The sequence below is a fragment of the Thalassophryne amazonica genome, chromosome 9, assembly GCF_902500255.1.
Source record: "Thalassophryne amazonica chromosome 9, fThaAma1.1, whole genome shotgun sequence".
NCBI classification, from domain to species: domain Eukaryota; kingdom Metazoa; phylum Chordata; class Actinopteri; order Batrachoidiformes; family Batrachoididae; genus Thalassophryne; species Thalassophryne amazonica.
The window spans coordinates 6209707-6228763 of record NC_047111.1 but is presented as its reverse complement, the minus strand read 5'-3'; the positions used below and the strand labels follow the sequence as shown (position 1 = coordinate 6228763).

Below are 19057 nucleotides of genomic sequence, written 5' to 3'. Positions count from 1 at the left end.
AATCAATTCAATCAATTTTTTTTTTATATAGCGCCAAATCACAACAAACAGTTGCCCCAAGGCGCTTTATATTGTAAGGCAAGGCCATACAATAATTATGTAAAACCTCAACGGTCAAAACGACCCCCTGTGAGCAAGCACTTGGCTACAGTGGGAAGGAAAAACTCCCTTTTAACAGGAAGAAACCTCCAGCAGAACCAGGCTCAGGGAGGGGCAGTCTTCTGCTGGGACTGGTTGGGGCTGAGGGAGAGAACCAGGAAAAAGACATGCTGTGGAGGGGAGCAGAGATCAAGCACTAATGATTAAATGCAGAGTGGTGCATACAGAGCAAAAAGAGAAAGAAACAGTGCATCATGTGCACAGTGCTCTGCCTCCCATTCTACTCTTACAAACCCTAGGAACTACAAGTAAGCCTGCAGTCTGAGAGCGAAGCGCTCTATTGGGGTGATATGGTACTACGAGGTCCCTAAGATAAGATGGGACCTGATTATTCAAAACCTTATAAGTAAGAAGAAGAATTTTAAATTCTATTCTAGAATTAACAGGAAGCCAATGAAGAGAGGCCAATATGGGTGAGATATGCTCTCTCCTTCCAGTCCCGGTTAGTACTCTAGCTGCAGCATTTTGAATTAACTGAAGGCTTTTCAGGGAACTTTTAGGACAACCTGATAATAATGAATTACAATAGTCCAGCCTAGAGGAAATAAATGCATGAATTAGTTTTTCAGCATCACTCTGAGACAAGACCTTTCTAATTTTAGAGATATTGCATAAATGCAAAAAAGCAGTCTTACATATTTGTTTAATATACGCTTTGAATGACATATCCTGATCAAAAATGACTCCAAGATTTCTCACAGTATTACTAGAGGTCAGGGTAATGCCATCCAGAGGAAGGATCTGGTTAGACACCATGTTTCTAAGATTTGTGGGGCCAAGTACAATAACTTCAGTTTTATCTGAGTTTAAAAGCAGGAAATTAGAGGTCATCCATGTCTTTATGTCTGTAAGACAATCCTGCAGTTTAGCTAATTGGTGTGTGTCCTCTGGCTTCATGAATAGATAAAGCTGGGTATCATCTGCGTAACAATGAAAATTTAAGCAATACCGTCTAATAATACTGCCTAAGGGAAGCATGTATAAAGTGAATAAAACTGGTCCTAGCACAGAACCTTGTGGAACTCCATAATTAACTTTAGTCTGTGAAGAAGATTCCCCATTTACATGAACAAATTGTCCTAACTAGCCCTGTCCTTCAGGTCCTTCAGGTGCCTTTCGTCAAACTCCAGGCGGGCTGCCATGTGCCTTTTACTAAGGAGTGGCTTCCATCTGCCACTCTACCATACAGGCCTGATTGGTGGATTGCTGCACAGATGGTGCAAAAATCTCCAAAAAACTATTCACATTGCCATTATGGGGTATTGTGTGTAGATGTTTGGGAAAAAAAAAAAATAATTTCATCCATTCTGGAATAAGGCTGTAACATAAAATATGGAAAAAGTGAAGCGCTGTGAATACTTTTTGGATGCACCGTATGTATGATATACAGTCACATAATCTAGCATGTGCATGTTACACACCTTTATCTCACCTTTGCATGTGCAATGCATATTTTATTACCCACAATAAAGTACATTTTATTCATGCATGCAAGTGTGGTCAGTTAAATAAATGAATAATCTAAAGCCCCACCTGCAATGGTGACGTCTCTTGACTATCCAGAACTCACAGTCACAGTTGAAACAATGGGAGGCCATGTGATCGGGCACCCACCTCGTGACCTACACATATACAGACGTGACTGTGAGAACAGTAGGTGGCAGTTCAAAGTGCACCAAACCAAAGGAGTGAAGGAGAGAAAGGACGTTGGAGGAGAGTTGATAGAAGCTATTCTAAGAGCCTGAACACAGCTCTGAAGGACTCTAACCTCTGTGTCCTTTTGCTCCACTCGGTCCCAGCTGCCCTCAGACAAACGATCCTCACTGTGGCTCGAAAGAGAATCCTCCTCATTGCTGTTGTCCGACTCCCGCAGACATGTCTGGAACAGACAGACATCAGCAAAATCAGAAAACATACCAGTGACAACAGAGGAAAGAAAACACTTCCTGAGGAAAATCCAAACTGGGAAAAAAAAGCTTCCGATGCCACATGAAGAGCTACTCACAATGTCATCCTCATACTCCATGTCTGGCTCAGACGGGGGTCTGTCGTACTGTTTACTCTCCAGCCTCATCTGCAGATGTCGCACTTGCTGACGTAGCACCTCCACCTCCTGCTTGTAGCCTGCCTCAATCTGCCGCAGTCTCTGCTGCACGGCGTCCATGGCCACGGGCAGGCCGTCGTCATCAAGGTAAGCCGGGGTCTGCGGTGGTGGAGGGGAGCTGGAAGCAGAGGGTGGGAGCTGATGGGCTGCAAGGGAGAAGCTGGTGAGGGCAGGAGCAGCGGGACCACACAGACCTGCAGCCCTGACAGCATGCTGCAGAGGACTGCTCGGATAACAAAGGATTTCCTTGCGGCAGCATGTGGTCCCACTGGCTGTGGAAAGGCCCTGATTGTGGACAAGCTTACTGGCAAACCGGTGGTTCTGGTAAGAATTCGGCTGCATCACCCGGCTCGTGCTTGAGAGACTGGTGCAGCTGTAGGCAGACTGGGCCAAACCCTGGATAGCGTCCCAGTGGGAACTGAGCGAAGGCAGATCTGAGATCTGGCTCTGGGAGATCTGATGCTGAGTGAATGGCGGGTTAGAGTCCACAGGAGCTGCTGCACTTGTTAATTCATGCGCTGTTCCTTTCATGTCATCTGTCCTCATGTCCTCTTTCTCTTTCTGGGGTTGCAAGTCGAGCTGCTCTTCAAGAAATTCATTCTGGGGAACACTCTTGTTCTCCCCAGGAGGCAGGGTGAGGAGCCTCTCGTCCTCACTTGTCAGAGTGTCTGTGGAGTCCTCCATAGGAAGCACTGTAGTTAGATGCTTCAGAGCCAGCAGATCTACAGATTCTGGGAGATCACTCGCTTGGCTTTGAATGTCTTCGTTCAGCAGCCAGGGGGGTGAGGCAGCTGCTGGCTGTGTGCTGTTGCAGGGGAGGGGTAAACATGGCTCATGTTTATGCACAGGGGAGGCAGTGTTCTCTGATGTTGTGCGCGGGCTCTCAGCCTCCAGCGGCGCTGGTTGGAGTGAAGGGTGAGTGATGTGAGGCAAAGCCTGGTGGAGGCCTGGGGTTGGGGAAGGACTGGGAGGGAGTGTGACATCCTCACTGAAGGAGGAAGGAGGCAGGAGCAGGGAGGGCAGTGGTTGTGTGGTGAGGCATGGTTCCTCCAGTGCATCTTCACAGGCGTCTGCGCTGGTGCCGCCCTGCTGACCCTCTTTGGTTAAGACAGCACTATGTGTTATAGGCTCCACCCCACTGCTGCTCACTCCAGTGTTGGATTTGAACTCATTGGGGCTGTCTGCAGAGGTTCCTCCCACAGCAGAGCGACCCTCTTGGCAGTGCTTGTTGAGATTGGGGTCACTGGATGTTCGTGTTAGCAGCGGCCCGCTCTCAAAAGCTGACACGAGGCTGTCCATAGAGCGGGTCTTGGGAAGTCTTTAAAAAAAAAAGAAAAAGAAAAAAAGGTTAGAGCCGTTTCCCTTCAACATGCAGTTAATCTTAATGACAGGCATGTAATTCCTCATTGTGGCTGTAGAGGGGAGTCTGGCTCTGTGTACCAGCAGACCACCTGATTCAATGTGATATTCTGATATTTCATTTATCAGGGTCTTTTAGGACAGTAAGTGCTCAAGTTTACAGCAAACAAATCTACCTGTCTAGGGAGCGGGAAGTGAGCTCGTCTCCTGTGGCATTGGGTGGGAGGTAGAGCTCCATGGCATCATCCACGGCCGTGCACGGTGAGAACGTGGGAAGGTAGACTGCTGTCCACAGCTGTAAAGCTCGTGTATGACACACCGGCTGCAGCACCTGCCAATGAAAAGGACAATGTCAGAAAATTCACACTGCTGGCGCATTATCCCCCCCAACTTACTGGAAATAATTAACCTCCAGTCAGACAATAACAGAAAAAGGTTAATCTTAGCTGTATTAGAGCTAACCTTTAGCTTTAAGCCTTTGAAAAGAAAGAGTTTGGGATATTAAAGTTTATCCTGTAAGTACAATAACTGAAGTTATTGTACTTGGCCCCACAAATCTTAGAAACATGGTGTCTAACCAGATCCTTACTCTGGATGGCATTACCCTGACCTCTAGTAATACTGTGAGAAATCTTGGAGTCATTTTTGATCAGGATATGTCATTCAATGCACATATTAAACAAATATGTAGGACTGCTTTTTTGCATTTGCACAATCTCTCTAAAATTAGAAAGGTCTTGTCTCAGAGTGATGCTGAAAAACTAATTCATGCATTTATTTCCTCTAGGCTGGACTATTGTAATTCATTATTATCAGGTTGTCCTAAAAGTTCCCTGAAAAGCCTTCAGTTAATTCAAAATGCTGCAGCTAGAGTACTAACGGGGACTAGAAGGAGAGAGCATATCTCACCCATATTGGCCTCTCTTCATTGGCTTCCTGTTAATTCTAGAATAGAGTTTAAAATTCTTCTTCTTACTTATAAGGTTTTGAATAATCAGGTCCCATCTTATCTTAGGGACCTCATAGTACCATATCACCCCAATAGAGCGCTTCGCTCTCAGACTGCAGGCTTACTTGTAGTTCCTAGGGTTTGAATGGGAGGCAGAGCCTTCAGCTTTCAGGCTCCTCTCCTGTGGAACCAGCTCCCAATTCAGATCAGGGAGACAGACACCCTCTCTACTTTTAAGATTAGGCTTAAAACTTTCCTTTTTGCTAAAGCTTATAGTTAGGGCTGGATCAGGTGACCCTGAACCATCCCTTAGTTATGCTGCTATAGACTTAGACTGCTGGGGGGTTCCCATGATGCACTGAGTGTTTCTTTCTCTTTTTGCTCTGTATGCACCACTCTGCATTTAATCATTAGTGATTGATCTCTGCTCCCCTCCACAGCATGTCTTTTTCCTGGTTCTCTCCCTCAGCCCCAACCAGTCCCAGCAGAAGACTGCCCCTCCCTGAGCCTGGTTCTGCTGGAGGTTTCTTCCTGTTAAAAGGGAGTTTTTCCTTCCCACTGTTGCCAAGTGCTTGCTCACAGGGGGTCGTTTTGACCGTTGGGGTTTTTCTGTAATTATTGTATGGCCTTGCCTTACAATATAAAGCGCCTTGGGGCAACTGTCTGTTGTGATTTGGCGCTATATAAATAAAATTGATTTGATTTGATTCATCCACAAGTTTAATCCAATTCAAAGTCACTTATTCTGTCCGGCATCTCAGAGGACAGAGTAACGATCTGCTAATTACGACCTACTAGGACTTTCCAGACTATTTGTTGCACCGGAGGAGTAGTTGCATGTCTCAATAAATGCATCATGAAAAGGAAAAAACATGCATGTCACATCTGTCGGTAAGTTGCATTTACTTTTTGAAACATGGTACTCCATGCAACAAGAAGGCCTGCCAGCTCATTAATGTTCACCTCCAAAAATGAATTTAATCAGTGCATTATTTAGAACACAAAAAGCACGAGTAAGCAAAAGCTAATTGAGTATTTATTATTCTAGTAAACTGCTTCTTTTTGCAGACCAAAATGTCATTAGAAGTGTCCTGCAGCACGAACTGCTTCAACACAGAAGTAAACGTACACACATTTGTTTCACTAAATATCAAATAACTTGTTAAAATGATTGATTATACAGTCAGCCTTATCTTAGCCTAACTACAGTCCCACAAAGTACAAACAATAGGAGTGCTGACGAGAGACTCATTCTAAGACAAAAAGCTTTAGTGTTTGCTATTAACGTGTCATGAGTCTGCAGCTGTTTTTCGTTTAACCACAGCGAGAACACTCAGAGCAGACTTTGAAAGAAAAGTTTTAAATTGTTTTGTAAAACTCTGTTTGCTGTTGCCCCTGCGACCCAATCCCGGATGAGCGGTTGAAGATGAGTGAGTGCTCACTGTATCGCCACCGCACTGTGAGGCACTCAACCCCCCCGCAGTACAGACTGAGGAACAGAAGCATTTATATTGGTCTTAAAATCTAGAAAGTTCTGCGACTACATCTGGTTCGTGATATTTTTGCATTGAAAACTAAGCAACATATTTTTGATATAAATATTTTATGTGGAAATACAGTAGTCTTCAGAGTAATAGTAGTGCTATGTGACTAAAAAGATTAATCCATGTTTTGAGTATATTTCTTATTGTTACATGGGAAACAAGGTACCAGTAGATTCAGTAGATTCTCACAAATCCAACAAGACCAAGCATTCATGATATGCACACTCTTAAGGCTATGAAACTGGGCTATTAGTAAAAAAAAGTAGAAAAGGGGGTGTTCACAATAAATAATCACAGGTAGGTGTTCGCCTGCTATGGTATATGCTCCCTAATGCACCTCCTCCGGTGCCTACGGGTTGGCCTGCTGCAGGGTCGTCAGCCGGGTACCACCGATCCTTGATGTTTCGCCCTTTTGAACCTGGAACATCTCCTGGTGGCGGGCAGCAACTGGGATGTCTCCCAGACGTCCCCTGCAGCCTGCCCTTGAGCTAGGTTGTGCCCCAGCATGTATCCCTCCTTTTGAGCCAAAGCCAGAAGTCTTTCGTTGCTTTTCGGAGACCTGCCCCGCACACACCCACCTCCCTCAGGAGGTGGACGACTGATGTTCCCACGAAGCCACGGTAGTCAACCTCCACAGAATAAATAGTGGTCCTCAGAGTATTTGATCCTCTTACGCTCCCATGCCGCCTTCACGCCTGCTTCCCATGGGACAGTTAGCTCTATGAGAAGCACTGTCTTGGTACTGCTGGACCACAGCACAATATCTGGACGCAGGCTAGTGGTGACGATCTCGGCAGGAAACTGCAGCCTCCTGCCCAGGTCGACTCTCATATTGCAGTCCTGAGTCGCAAGCGGTGATGACTGTGGAAGCTTCCGAGGAGCTTGCAGAGTGGTCTTTGCTCCTGTCTCCCCTTCATGAACAAAGTCAATGTGCCGGTCCCTTAGTGAAGGGTACCTTTTGCTTGCCTCCTGCCTCTGCCCCTCTAGGACCTCCGCCAGCTTTCTAAGAGCCTGATCATGCTGCCATCTGTAGCGTCCTTGAGTGCAGTCTTGCAGCCTGACAGGATATGGTTGAGGCTTGCACTCCTGGTGCCACAGAGAGGGCAGTATTCCTCTTTGCCCAACCAGAGTTCTAGATTCCATGAGCAGGGGAGGGAGTCATATGTGGCTCTCACCAGAAAGCTGAGCCTAGCCTGCGGGATCTTCCACAGGTCAGCCGCATTAATGGTTTTTCCAACCACGCCCTCCCATGTAGTCCATTCCCTCTGGCGTCCCTGAGCAATGGCCTTGATCTTGAGACGATCGCTCTCCATACTCGTCACCTCAGCCACAATCAGCTCCTTCCTCTCTTTCCTAGTTGCCTTTGACCAGAACTTTGGGGCTTCTCCATAACCAAGGCCAGCTCTCCCTACTTGCACTCGGCCGATGATTTCTTTGTGCTGCAGCCTGCTTATTGCCTTGGCAACTTCAGCCTGGGCATCCCACTTACGGCCAGTGCGGACCCAGACGTTGGCAGCTTTCACTGCCTGGTCATTTGACTCCTTCAACTCCAGCACCAGCCTGGTCTCCTCCTGCATATATCCCAGGGTGATAGATTTCAAAGGCAGCTGGAGGATGTTTCTCCCAAAAAGACCAGTCTCTGACAGGCAATGCGGCAACTCCAGCCATTTCCGGATAAATGTGTTTGCTTTTCCATCCAGCTTGCTTACCGTGGATAGTGGGATCTCGCATAGCTTTAGTGGCCACATAATCCTGTTGTACAGTGTGATATGATAACACCAGATCTTGAGTTTTCCCGGGAGCTGGCTTTGGTCGATTTTTAAGAGGCCATCTAACAGCTGCTTCATCACAGCTTTCCCTGCTGTCTTGTCCGAGAGCTCTGATGTATAGTATCTCCCCAGGCTTTTTAGGCTATTAGTAAAAAAAAAAAAGTAGAAAAGGGGGTGTTCACAATAATAGTAGTGTGGCATTCAGTCAGTGAGTCGTCAATTTTGTGGAACAAACAGGTGTGAATCAGGTGTCCCCTATGTAAGGATGAAGCCAGCACCTGTTGAACATGCTTTTCTCTTTGAAAGCCTGAGGAAAATGGGACGTTCAAGACATTGTTCAGAAAAACAGTGTAGTTTGATTAAAAAGTTGGAGAGATGAAAAAATTATAGGCCGTTCATCTACAATGATCTCCAATGCTTTAAAATGGACAAAAAACCCAGAGACATGTGGAAGAAAACGGAAAACAACCATCAAAATGGATAGAAGAATAACCAGAATGCAAAGGCTCACCCACTGATCAGCTCCAGGATGATCAAAGACAGTCTGGAGTTACCTGTAAGTGCTGTGACAGTTAGAAGATGCCTGTGTGAAGCTAATTCATTTGCAAGAATCCCCCGCAAAGTCCCTCTGTCAAATAAAAGACGTGCAGAAGAGGTTACAATTTGCCAAAGAACACATCAACTGGCCTAAAGAGAAATGGAGGAATATTTTGTGGACTAATGAGAGTAAAATTGTTCTTTTTGGGTCCAAGGGCCACAGACCGTTTGTGAGACGACCCCCAAACTCTGAATTCAAGCCACAGTTCACAGTGAAGACAGTGAAGCATGGTGGTGCAAGCATCATGATATGGGCATGTTTCTCCTACTATGGTGTTGGGCCTATATATCGCATACCAGGTATCATGGATCAGTTTGGATATGTCAAAATACTTGAAGAGGTCATGTTGCCTTATGCTGAAGAGGACATGCCCTTGAAATGGGTGTTTCAACAAGACAGTGACCCCAAGCACACTAGTAAACGAGCAAAATCTTGGTTCCAAGCCAACAAAATTAATGCCTCGCAGATGTGAAGAAATCATGAAAAACTTTGGTTATACAACTAAATACTAGTTTAGTGATTCACAGGATTGCTAAAAAAGCAGTTTGAACATAATAGTTTTGAGTTTGTAGCGTCAACAGCAGATGCTACTATTATTGTGAACACCCCCTTTTCTACAACCCCTGGCAAAAATTATGGAATCACCGGCCTCAGAGGATGCTCATTCAGTTAATTTTGTAGAAAAAAAGCAGATCACAGACATGACACAAAACTAAAGTCATTTCAAATGGCAACTTTCTGGCTTTAAGAAACACTATAAGAAATCAAGAAAAAAAGATTGTGGCAGTCAGTAACGGTTACTTTTTTAGACCAAGCAGAGGAAAAAAATATGGAATCACTCAATTCTGAGGAAAAAATTATGGAATCACCCTGTAAATTTTCATCCCCCAAATTAACACCTGCATCAAATCAGATCTGCTCATTGACATTGACCCTATGTGTCTTTTTGCAAGGAATGTTTTTGCAGTTTTTGCTCTATGGCAAGATGCATTATCATCTTGAAAAATGATTTCATCATCCCCAAACATCCTTTCAATTGTCCAAAATATCAACATAAACTTGTGCATTTATTGATGATGTAATGACAGCCATCTCCCCAGTGCCTTTACCTGACATGCAGCCCCATATCATCAATGACTGTGGAAATTTACATGTTCTCTTCAGGCAGTCATCTTTATAAATCTCATTGGAAAGGCACCAAACAAAAGTTCCAGCATCATCACCTTGCCCAATGCAGATTCGAGATTCATCACTGAATATGACTTTCATCCAGTCATCCACAGTCCACAAATGCTTTTCCTTAGCCCATTGTAACCTTGTTTTTTCTGTTTAGGTGTTAATGATGCCTTTCCTTTAGCTTTTCTGTATGTAAATCCCATTTCCTTTAGGCGGTTTCTTACAGTTCGGTCACAGACGTTGACTCCAGTTTCCTCCCATTCGTTCCTCATTTGTTTTGTTGTACATTTTTCGATTTTTGAGACATATTGCTTTAAGTTTTCTGTCTTGACGCTTTGATGTCTTCCTTGGTCTACCAGTATGTTTGCCTTTAACAACCTTCCCATGTTGTTTGGATTTGGTCCAGAGTTTAGACACAGCTGACTGTGAACAACCAACATCTTTTGCAACATTGCGTGATGATTTACTCTCTTTTAAGAGTTTGATAATCCTCTCCTTTGTTTCAATTGACATCTCTTGTGTTGGAGCCATGATTCATGTCAGTCCACTTGGTGCAACAGCTCTCCAAGGTGTGTTCACTCCTTTTTAGATGCAGACTAACGAGCAGATCTGATATGATGCAGGTGTTAGTTTTGGGGATGAAAATTTACAGGGTGATTCCATAATTTTTTCCTCAGAATTGAGTGATTCCATATTTTTTTCCTCTGCTTGGTCTAAAAAAGTAACCGTTACTGACTGCCACAATCTTTTTTTCTTGATTTCTTATAGTGTTTCTTAAAGCCAGAAAATTGCCATTTGAAATGATTTTAGTTTTGTGTCATGTCTGTGATCTGCTTTTTTTCTACAAAATTAAACAACTGAATGAACATCCTCCGAGGCCGGTGATTCCATAATTTTTGCCAGGGGTTGTACTTTTTTTTTTTTTTTTTTTTACTAATAGCCCAATTTCATAGCCTTAAGAGTGTGCATATCATGAATGCTTGGTCTTGTTAGATTTGTGAGAATCTACTGAATCTACTGGTACCTTGTTTCCCATATAACAATAAGAAATATACTCAAAACATGGATTAATCTTTGTAGCCACATAGCACTACTATTATTCTGGACACTACTATAGATTGCTTTTTTTTTAACACAAAATATAACTATTAAAAGCACAATTTTCCACATTTCTAAGGAGATGTCACACTCTTAAGCATGTCAGTTACAGTTCTTAGTATGAGTTTTAAAAAGACAAGTCATAATTTAACCATACAACAGTAACAATATAACACATTTAAAAAAATGTCTGGTACCATATCATGACCGGGGATGTAAAGAAAGTTCTGGAAGTTCTTGTTCCCTGCTCGAAGCAGCGACCACACGGAGCAGGTACGTTTGTAGATGTTCTTAGAATCTCTTTCACGAGCATTGTTACACAGGAATGTGCCATACAGACATGAGTATGTGTGCTGCACCAACTTGACCTGGACCAGATGAAGGAATAAAAAAAGAAGAAAAAAAAAAAGATTTTTGTTAAAGATTAATGTCAAATGGAAACAATATTTAAATGGTGGAAATTATGATATGCGGTTTGTGTGTTCACGGTCACATGCATTTTTTTTGTCTTCCAGGCAGAAGGGTTACAATATTCCATAAGTCATACGAACCGAACATGTGAAAACTAACTTGAAACATGGACTGTGTGTGACACTGGATGTCCACAAAAAAAAACAAAAAAAAAAAAACCCTCAAAGTATTAGCTCATTTAACAAGTTCTTTTTCTCCCACTGTTTTTAAAATTTCTACTTGTGTACTAAAATGGACTGGCTACAGAAAGAGCGTCTCAGCTCATTTAACAGAGATTACAGCAGGAATACGAGTACAACAGAGGAATAACCAGCCAGAGTCGCAAAGTGCAGAACAACTTTGGTCAATCATCTTATTCAGTGTTAGGAACAACGTATGGAACGCATTTACAATCAAATGTACAACAGAACTGAAGGTGTTCAATACAAAAGTCAAACTCAGATCTAAACCACTACTGAGGACCCTTGGTGACTTGTACATTCACCCAAACATTATACATTTACAGTGTTCTCACTTTGAATGGATGTGGAATATTCAGTACCTAAAAATAAAGAAACTAGCTACATAACATTCATTCAAAAAATTTACAAAATTTATACAAAAATCCACACTACAAAAGAAGCCGATATCGCCGTGACAAATTAACAAGTCATTAAGTTGTAAATAAATATACATGGTTTCATTTAGGTAGAAAAAGAGCCACCCACCAGAAAGGCTTCGTTGAACTCAAACAGACAGGGAAACTGTTTGAGCAGCTGGTGAACACAGTCCAGCCACTGCAGGAAGACGGGGCACTGCTCACTGACATCATCTGCGTTCTCCTGGTGGCCACAGCGGTCCCCAAACTTATGACCATAATCCAACCACTCAGTCTCTACAAGCACCTGGAAACCCTGTAGATGACACAGACCTGGATGTGGTAAAAATGTCGGAATGAACCAAAAACTAAGATTAATGCTGTATTATACAACAAGGTTAAGCTAAAGTCTTTCAAAGCCATTATTTAAAAATGTTCAAGTTCCTGGTTTTGAATTAACTCAACATTTTCCAACATGTTCTCTCCAAGGATCATCATCTTCTTTAATTGGTCTTAATACACAACAAAAATTGTACAGAATCCCACCTCTAAGGTCCTGTAGTAGGGGTCCAACAGGATCTTGGCGAGCGCTACAATCTGAGGTGTGCGATCCCATCCGTCGGAACAGTGCACTAGCACAGGACGGCCTTCCCTCTCCACTGCCGAGCACACCAGAGCAGCTGCCTTCAGCATGACGGACAGATGCTGCAGCCAACGAGTGCTCTCGAGTGCTGAAAGCCAACTGGAGATAAAAGTGCAGATGTGATTAGACCAAAATCACAAAGAATCTGTTCATTAATGTTCTTTTTGTAAAAGGACACCACATATTTCTCTACTGGTGAAGTCAGACTTAAATATTCTGAATTAGCAGAATTAAAAAAAAAAGACTTTGAAGTTACAGATACAACTACGCTGATATACAGACCTTGAATTGATCTAAATGTACTACAAACTGGTCAATGGCTTGATTTTAATGTTAGAAATCTATTGAATCCTGCTTGTTTGGTGATATTTCTGTCTTCAAATTCTCAATAAAATTCAAAGGGGATTGAGTCAACAGAAATAGTTAAGAAAATAATGGACTTTCTCTCTGAGACTTCAAAGTGCCAAAATCTGAAAAATATTGGAAAAAGTGGAAATTATATTTGACCAAGAAATAATATTTTTGTATTAAGTTGTTTTAAAGAACTTTGGCTTGTCTCGAACCTCTGGGAATAAATGAGAGTTATAGCCGTTCTTACTTTTTTAAATGATAAGAATTTCATTCACAGATGTGGATTGGTGGTTGGACTTAAAGGACAATGAGGGACACAAAAGGACTGCTGACCTCCGGGATGTCATGCCTTTTTTTTTTTTTTTTTTTTTACTGGGTCTATGATATTGTCTTTTGAAATATTATTTGAAAAAGTTCAAAGGTTAGTGTGAGGGTCTCATGACACTGGTCACAGGAACATTGAACTTTAGGAAGTTCCAACAAAATAAACATGTCTGATAGTGGCAGGCAGTCTAACTGATAAATGTACCTATTTGAACTTTAAGCTTACTTCACAATTTGATAAAGCGGTCATACCAGTTCACAACAGAAAAGATATGATATGCTATTTATGCTATGTTATCAACAGCAGGCTTGCTCTATGCTGTGCTTTCTATGAATGTGTGTGGTGCTGCCCCCAGTGGTGAACAAAAGCTAAATAGAAGTACTATCAACAGGCTGCAGCACAGTAGTTAAAAATCTGAAGGTCTTTGGTTTTTCATGAAATTGCCATTTGAAGGTAAGCAATGCCACTTTCAGCTTATTGTAATCTGACAGAAAACGAATCTCCACATGAAACAAAGAATTGAATCAGACTGTATTGAATCATTCCACAATAAAGAGTATCGTATCACAGCCCATATAGCTGTATCATTTTATAAGGGACCAATGCTCACCCCTGTTAAATCGTCTTCTGCTGCCTGCATTACTACAGTGGCAGCTTAGAACAGCATGTTCAAAAATAACACGACATGAGTGCTTTTAGAAACCGGAGTTAAGCACTGGCCCAATGGACCACTGCTGACCCAGAAAGGAGGCACACGCGCGCGCACACACACACACACGCACACATGACTGATTATACCTTTGCACTGTAAACACCACACGCAGCAGACACACACATCTGGTCCACTGAATGAGGTACAACCCCAATTACAATAAAGTTGGGACGTTGTGTAAAATGTAAAACAGAATACAATGATTTGTACATCCTCGTCAACCTATATTCAATTGAATACAACATAAAGACAAGATATTTAATGTTCAAACTGATAAACTTAATTGTTTTTGTGCAAATATTTGCTCATTTTTAAATGGATCCCTGCAACATGTTTCAAAAAAGCTGGGACAGTGGCAACAAAAGAATGCTTAAAGAACACCTGTTTGGAACATTCCACAGGGGAACAGGTTAAATGGAAACAGGTCAGTGTCATGACTGGGTATAAAAAGAGCATCCCCAAAAAGCTCAGCCGTTCACAAGCAAAGATGGGGCAAGGATTACCATTTTTTTTTTCCCACATTGCCAAAGTTTATTGATACTGTGTCATTGAATACTGACATCTGCTGGACCTTAAAAATCAAAGTCAAAGTCGGCTTTATTGTCAATTCTTCACATGTACTAGACAAGGAATCGAAATTTCGTTTCTCACCTTCCCTCAGTGATGACAGGACAAGACAAGACATTTCAACAGTAAGTATTTACAGTGTAGTGCCTGAGGTAATAGTAAAAGTGGAAAGTGTAGTAGTGCAAACCATTCAGTATTTGTAGCAGCAGCAGATTTTTGTTAAGATATTGTGCAAGTGGTGTGGTAGTGATAAAGTGAAACAGTGCAGTGTATATATATATATATATAAAAATATATAAAAGCTTCTTGAAAGCCTGGGTGGAGCGAGTTCAATAATCTCACAGCCTGGTGATGAAACTGTGAGTCTGGTGGTGCGGGACCGGAGGCCAGGGTTCGATTTTAGCGGTTACCCAGGAACCCGTGGCACCCTACTTTGGGAGCGGGCACACAACTAGACTTGCATTCCCGACTGTTGTTTCTGCACCACGTGGTCAGAAGGTTGACCTCTTCCCTGTAGTGAGTCTTATAGCCCTTGGTGATGAACCCCACCAGAGTTGTGTCATCCGCAAACTTCACTATGTGGTTTGTGCTGTGGGTTGTTGTGCAGTCATGTGTCAGTAATGTGAAGAGCAGTGGACTGAGCAGGCAGCCTTGGGGAGCCCCTGTGTTCAATACAATGCTGCTCGAGGTGTTGCTGCCAACAGGGACTGCTTGTGGCCTCTGGGTGAGGAAGTCCAACAGCCAGTTGCAAAGGGAACTGCTGAGCCCCAGTTTGTCCAGTTTGCAGATGAGCTGTTGAGATATTATGGTGTTGAACGCTGAACTGAAGTCTATGAACAGCATTCTCACATGAGTCCTCCTTGTCCAGATGGGTGAGGGCTGGGTGCAGGGCTGAGCAGATGCAAACTGGGAGGGGTCTAGGGTGGGGGGTGGATTTGATGTGTGACATGACTAGCCGTTCGAAGCACTTCATGATGATGGGTGTCAGTGCCACCAGACGGTAGTCATTGAAGCAGGATGGAGCTGATTTTTTTGCCACAGGTATGATGGTGGCAGCTTTGAAGCATGATGGAACAAGGGCTTGCTTCAGGGAGGCGTTAAAGACGTCTGTGAAGACATCCTTAAGCTCCACTGCGCAGTCCTTCAGCACGCGACCAGGGATGTTGTCCGGACCTGTTGCTTTGCAGGTGTTGATGGCCACCAGTGTCTTCGTCACGCTGCCGACAGAGAGGCACAGGGTCTGGTCGTGGGGAGGGGGTGAGGTCTTCTATGGTTGTGTGGTGTTCAGTGCTTCAAAGCGTGCAAAGAAATGGTTCAGGATGTTGAGCAGAAAGGTGTTGCTCTCGCAGCTCTGGGGTGCTGGCTTGTAGTCAGTGATAGCCTGAATACCTCGCCATAGGCTCTGTGCATCCTTGCTGTCTTTGAAGTGGGACGTTATCTTTTGTGTGTACTCCTTTTTTGCCTTCCTGATGCCACGGGACAGGTTGGCTCTCACTGTTCTCAAGTCAGATTCATCCCTGGCTCTGAAGGCACTGTCTCTGGCTCTCAGCAGCTTGTGGACATCGCCTGTCAGCCATGGTTTCCGGTTGGCCCGGGTGATGATGGTTTTTGTGTGGGTCACATCATTAATGCACTTTGTGATGTAGGAGGTCACAGTGTCTGTGTACTCCTCAATGTCAGTGTTGTTGTAGGTTTCTGCGTGTTTGAACAACTGCGTGAAAAATAGTCCAACAGTTTAAGAACAATGTTTCTCAACGTTCAATTGCAAGGAATTTAGGGATTCCATCATCTACAGTCCATAATATAATCAAAAGATGCAGTGAATCTGAAGAACTTTCTACACGTAAGCGGCGAGGCCAAAAACCAACACTGAATGCCCGTGACCTTCGATCCCTCAGGCGGCAATGCATTAAAAACCAACATCATACAGAGGACAGAGTGAGATGGAAACGATTGATCTGCTGTGGCGACCCCTAACGGGAACAGCCGAAAGACAAAGAAGAAGATTTTGTAAAGGATCTTACTGCGTGGACTCAGGAAACCATTGTCAGTTAACACAGTGCGTCGCTACATCTACAAGTGCAAGTTAAAACTCTACCATGCAAAGCAAAAGCCATACATCAACAACATCCATAAACGCTGCCGCCTTGTCTGGGCCCGAGCTCATTTGAAATGGACAGATGCAAAGTGGAGAAGTGTGCTGTGGTCTGATGAGTCCACATTTCAAATTGTTTTTGGAAATCATGGATGTTGTGTTCTCTGAACAAAAGAGGAAAAAGACCATCCAGATTGTTACCAGCGCAAAGTTCAAAAGCCTGAATCCGTGATGGTATGGGGGTGTGTTAGTGCCCATGGCATGGACAACTTACACATCTGTGATGGCACCATCAATGCTGAAAAGTAGATCCAGGTTTTGGAACAACACATGCTGCCATCCAAGCAATGTCTTTTTCAAGGACGTCCCTGCTTATTTCAGCAAGACAATGCCAAGACACATTCTGCACGTGTTACAACAGCGTGGCTTCATAGTAAGAGTGCAGGTACTAGACTGGTCTGCCTGCAGTCCAGACTTGTCACCCACTGAAAATGTGTGGGGCATTATGAAGAGCAAAATACGACAACGGAGACTCCGGACTGTTGAACAAATGAAGTGGTACATCAAGCAAGAATGGGAAAGAATTCCACCTACAAAGCTTCAACAATTAGTGTCCTCAAAATGAGCAAATATTTGCATAAAAACAAAGTTTATCAGTTTGAACATTAAATAGCTTGTCTTTGTGGTGCATTCAATTGAATATAGGTTGAAGAGGATTTGCAAATCATTGTATTCTGTTTTTATTTACATTTTACACAACGTCCCAACTTCATTGGAACTGGGGTTGTAAGAACATACAAAAGACCCCGGCGTGCACAGACAGCTGGTCAGCACAGCAGGAACGGTCTGTGGCTGTGTGAGATCCTGTCGCTGTGCACTCTGCAGCGGTTAAAGGAGACAGAAGGACAACGCTGGGCAGAACTGCTCAAACAGAAAAGGTCAAACAGATCTACTTACTTTCCCGGATCTGGGATCTGACTGCAAACGGCCCGCAGAGCCTGGAAGCTATTCCGGATGGCGTGGATATTTGCCATTCCCATGAACATCACCTCACAGTTGGGGTAGTACTCTAAATAGAAACAACATTGATAAAAGAGTGGCAACACATACTGTGATGCTAATGTTTATCTTTTAAAATGCAGTTGAGCAGGTGGTGGTGTTGAGAAGATGTTTTGGTCAGAAACTAGTTTTAGCACATCAGTGTGGATTCTTAACTCTCAATTGAACAAATAAAGATCAGTTTAAATTAACATCAGCCTTATTGTCCGACTAAGTGAACAAAGTCAACCAATTGAAAGTAAAATTACAGCAGTTTCTTGAAACTTTTTGGCAAATTGATATGACACCTGGGATCCACGATATTGCTCCATGGTAACGGACAAGTACGTTTTCACATGAAAGGATGGCTTAACTAATCAACCAAATTAGACTTTGTTAGTTAACACAATGGCCACTGAGTGCAGAATGAGTCAATGGGACTGTGACACTGTTTATCACTTTTCAGTGTCTTTAATGATCACACAAGTTACAGTACTAGTGGTACTTTGCTATTTGTGCCCCTGTTTTCTAGTAGCAGATTAGAGGGTTCAATTTTGAGTCAAGTCAATGAATACAAATGAATTTGGGAATTTCAAAATATTGACAAAATGTTAGTTTATATCAGCTACAAATGGTTACCAAAGTAATTCCAACAGAACCAAAATAGTGATGGAATGAATCATTTCAAACCAAATTTTGTGAAAATGGATGAAACTGTCAGTGTGTTTCACATATGGATCAATAAGTAGAGAAACTAGTGCAAAGCACAGACAATTCACTGACAAATTAAAATAGTTAACTTTAACAAACTCAGCTTCATTTGTGTTCAGCGGCTTGTCAAAATATACTGTAATAATACTTGAAATGAATTGGTTAACAAATAGTGTTTGATGACACTAACCTTCACATTCGCAGCCTCCACCTTTAGCTCTGTTGGCCACTGCAGCAGTGTACGACCGGGCATCTAGAATCAGCAGCTTGTGTGGCGCAGCGTTTTCATCGGCGTTAGAGGCGCCTGCGAGGGAGGAGTCTGCAGCACACAGACAGTCTCATGGTTATGACGTGTAGTAACCATGACTCTTTCTCTCCGATTGTTCTGTCTGAGTTATTTTCATTAGTTACTTCATCCAAACCATCAACATGCTTATTAGACCCCATTCCTGCCAGGCTGCTCAAGGAAGTCCTACCATTATTTAATGCTTCAATCTTAAATATGATCAATCTATCTTTGTTAGTTGGTTATGTACCACAGGCCTTTAAGGTGGCAGTAATTAAACCATTACTTAAAAAGCCATCACTTGACCCAGCTATCTTAGCTAATTATAGGCCAATCTCCAACCTTCCTTTTCTCTCAAAGATTCTTGAGAGGGTAGTTGTAAAACAGCTAACTGATCACCTGCAGAGGAATGATCTATTTGAAGAGTTTCAGTCAGGTTTTAGAATTCATCATAGTACAGAAACAGCATTAGTGAAGGTTACAAATGATCTTCTTATGGCTTCGGACAGTGGACTTATCTCTGTG

The 19057-nt window shown here is 43.0% G+C and overlaps 1 protein-coding gene across 1 annotated transcript in view; it reads right to left on the bottom strand.

Moving 5' to 3' along the window:
- The window catches only part of mtmr4 (myotubularin related protein 4), a 118342-nt gene that overhangs the window by 11894 nt on the left and 87391 nt on the right, over positions 1-19057 (bottom strand). The window contains 9 exon segments of the mRNA XM_034177529.1: positions 1693-1781; positions 1928-2038; positions 2165-3581; positions 3799-3953; positions 10954-11124; positions 11935-12120; positions 12351-12546; positions 17455-17566; positions 18437-18565. Coding sequence (XP_034033420.1) covers positions 1693-1781; positions 1928-2038; positions 2165-3581; positions 3799-3953; positions 10954-11124; positions 11935-12120; positions 12351-12546; positions 17455-17566; positions 18437-18565 — 2566 coding nt within the window.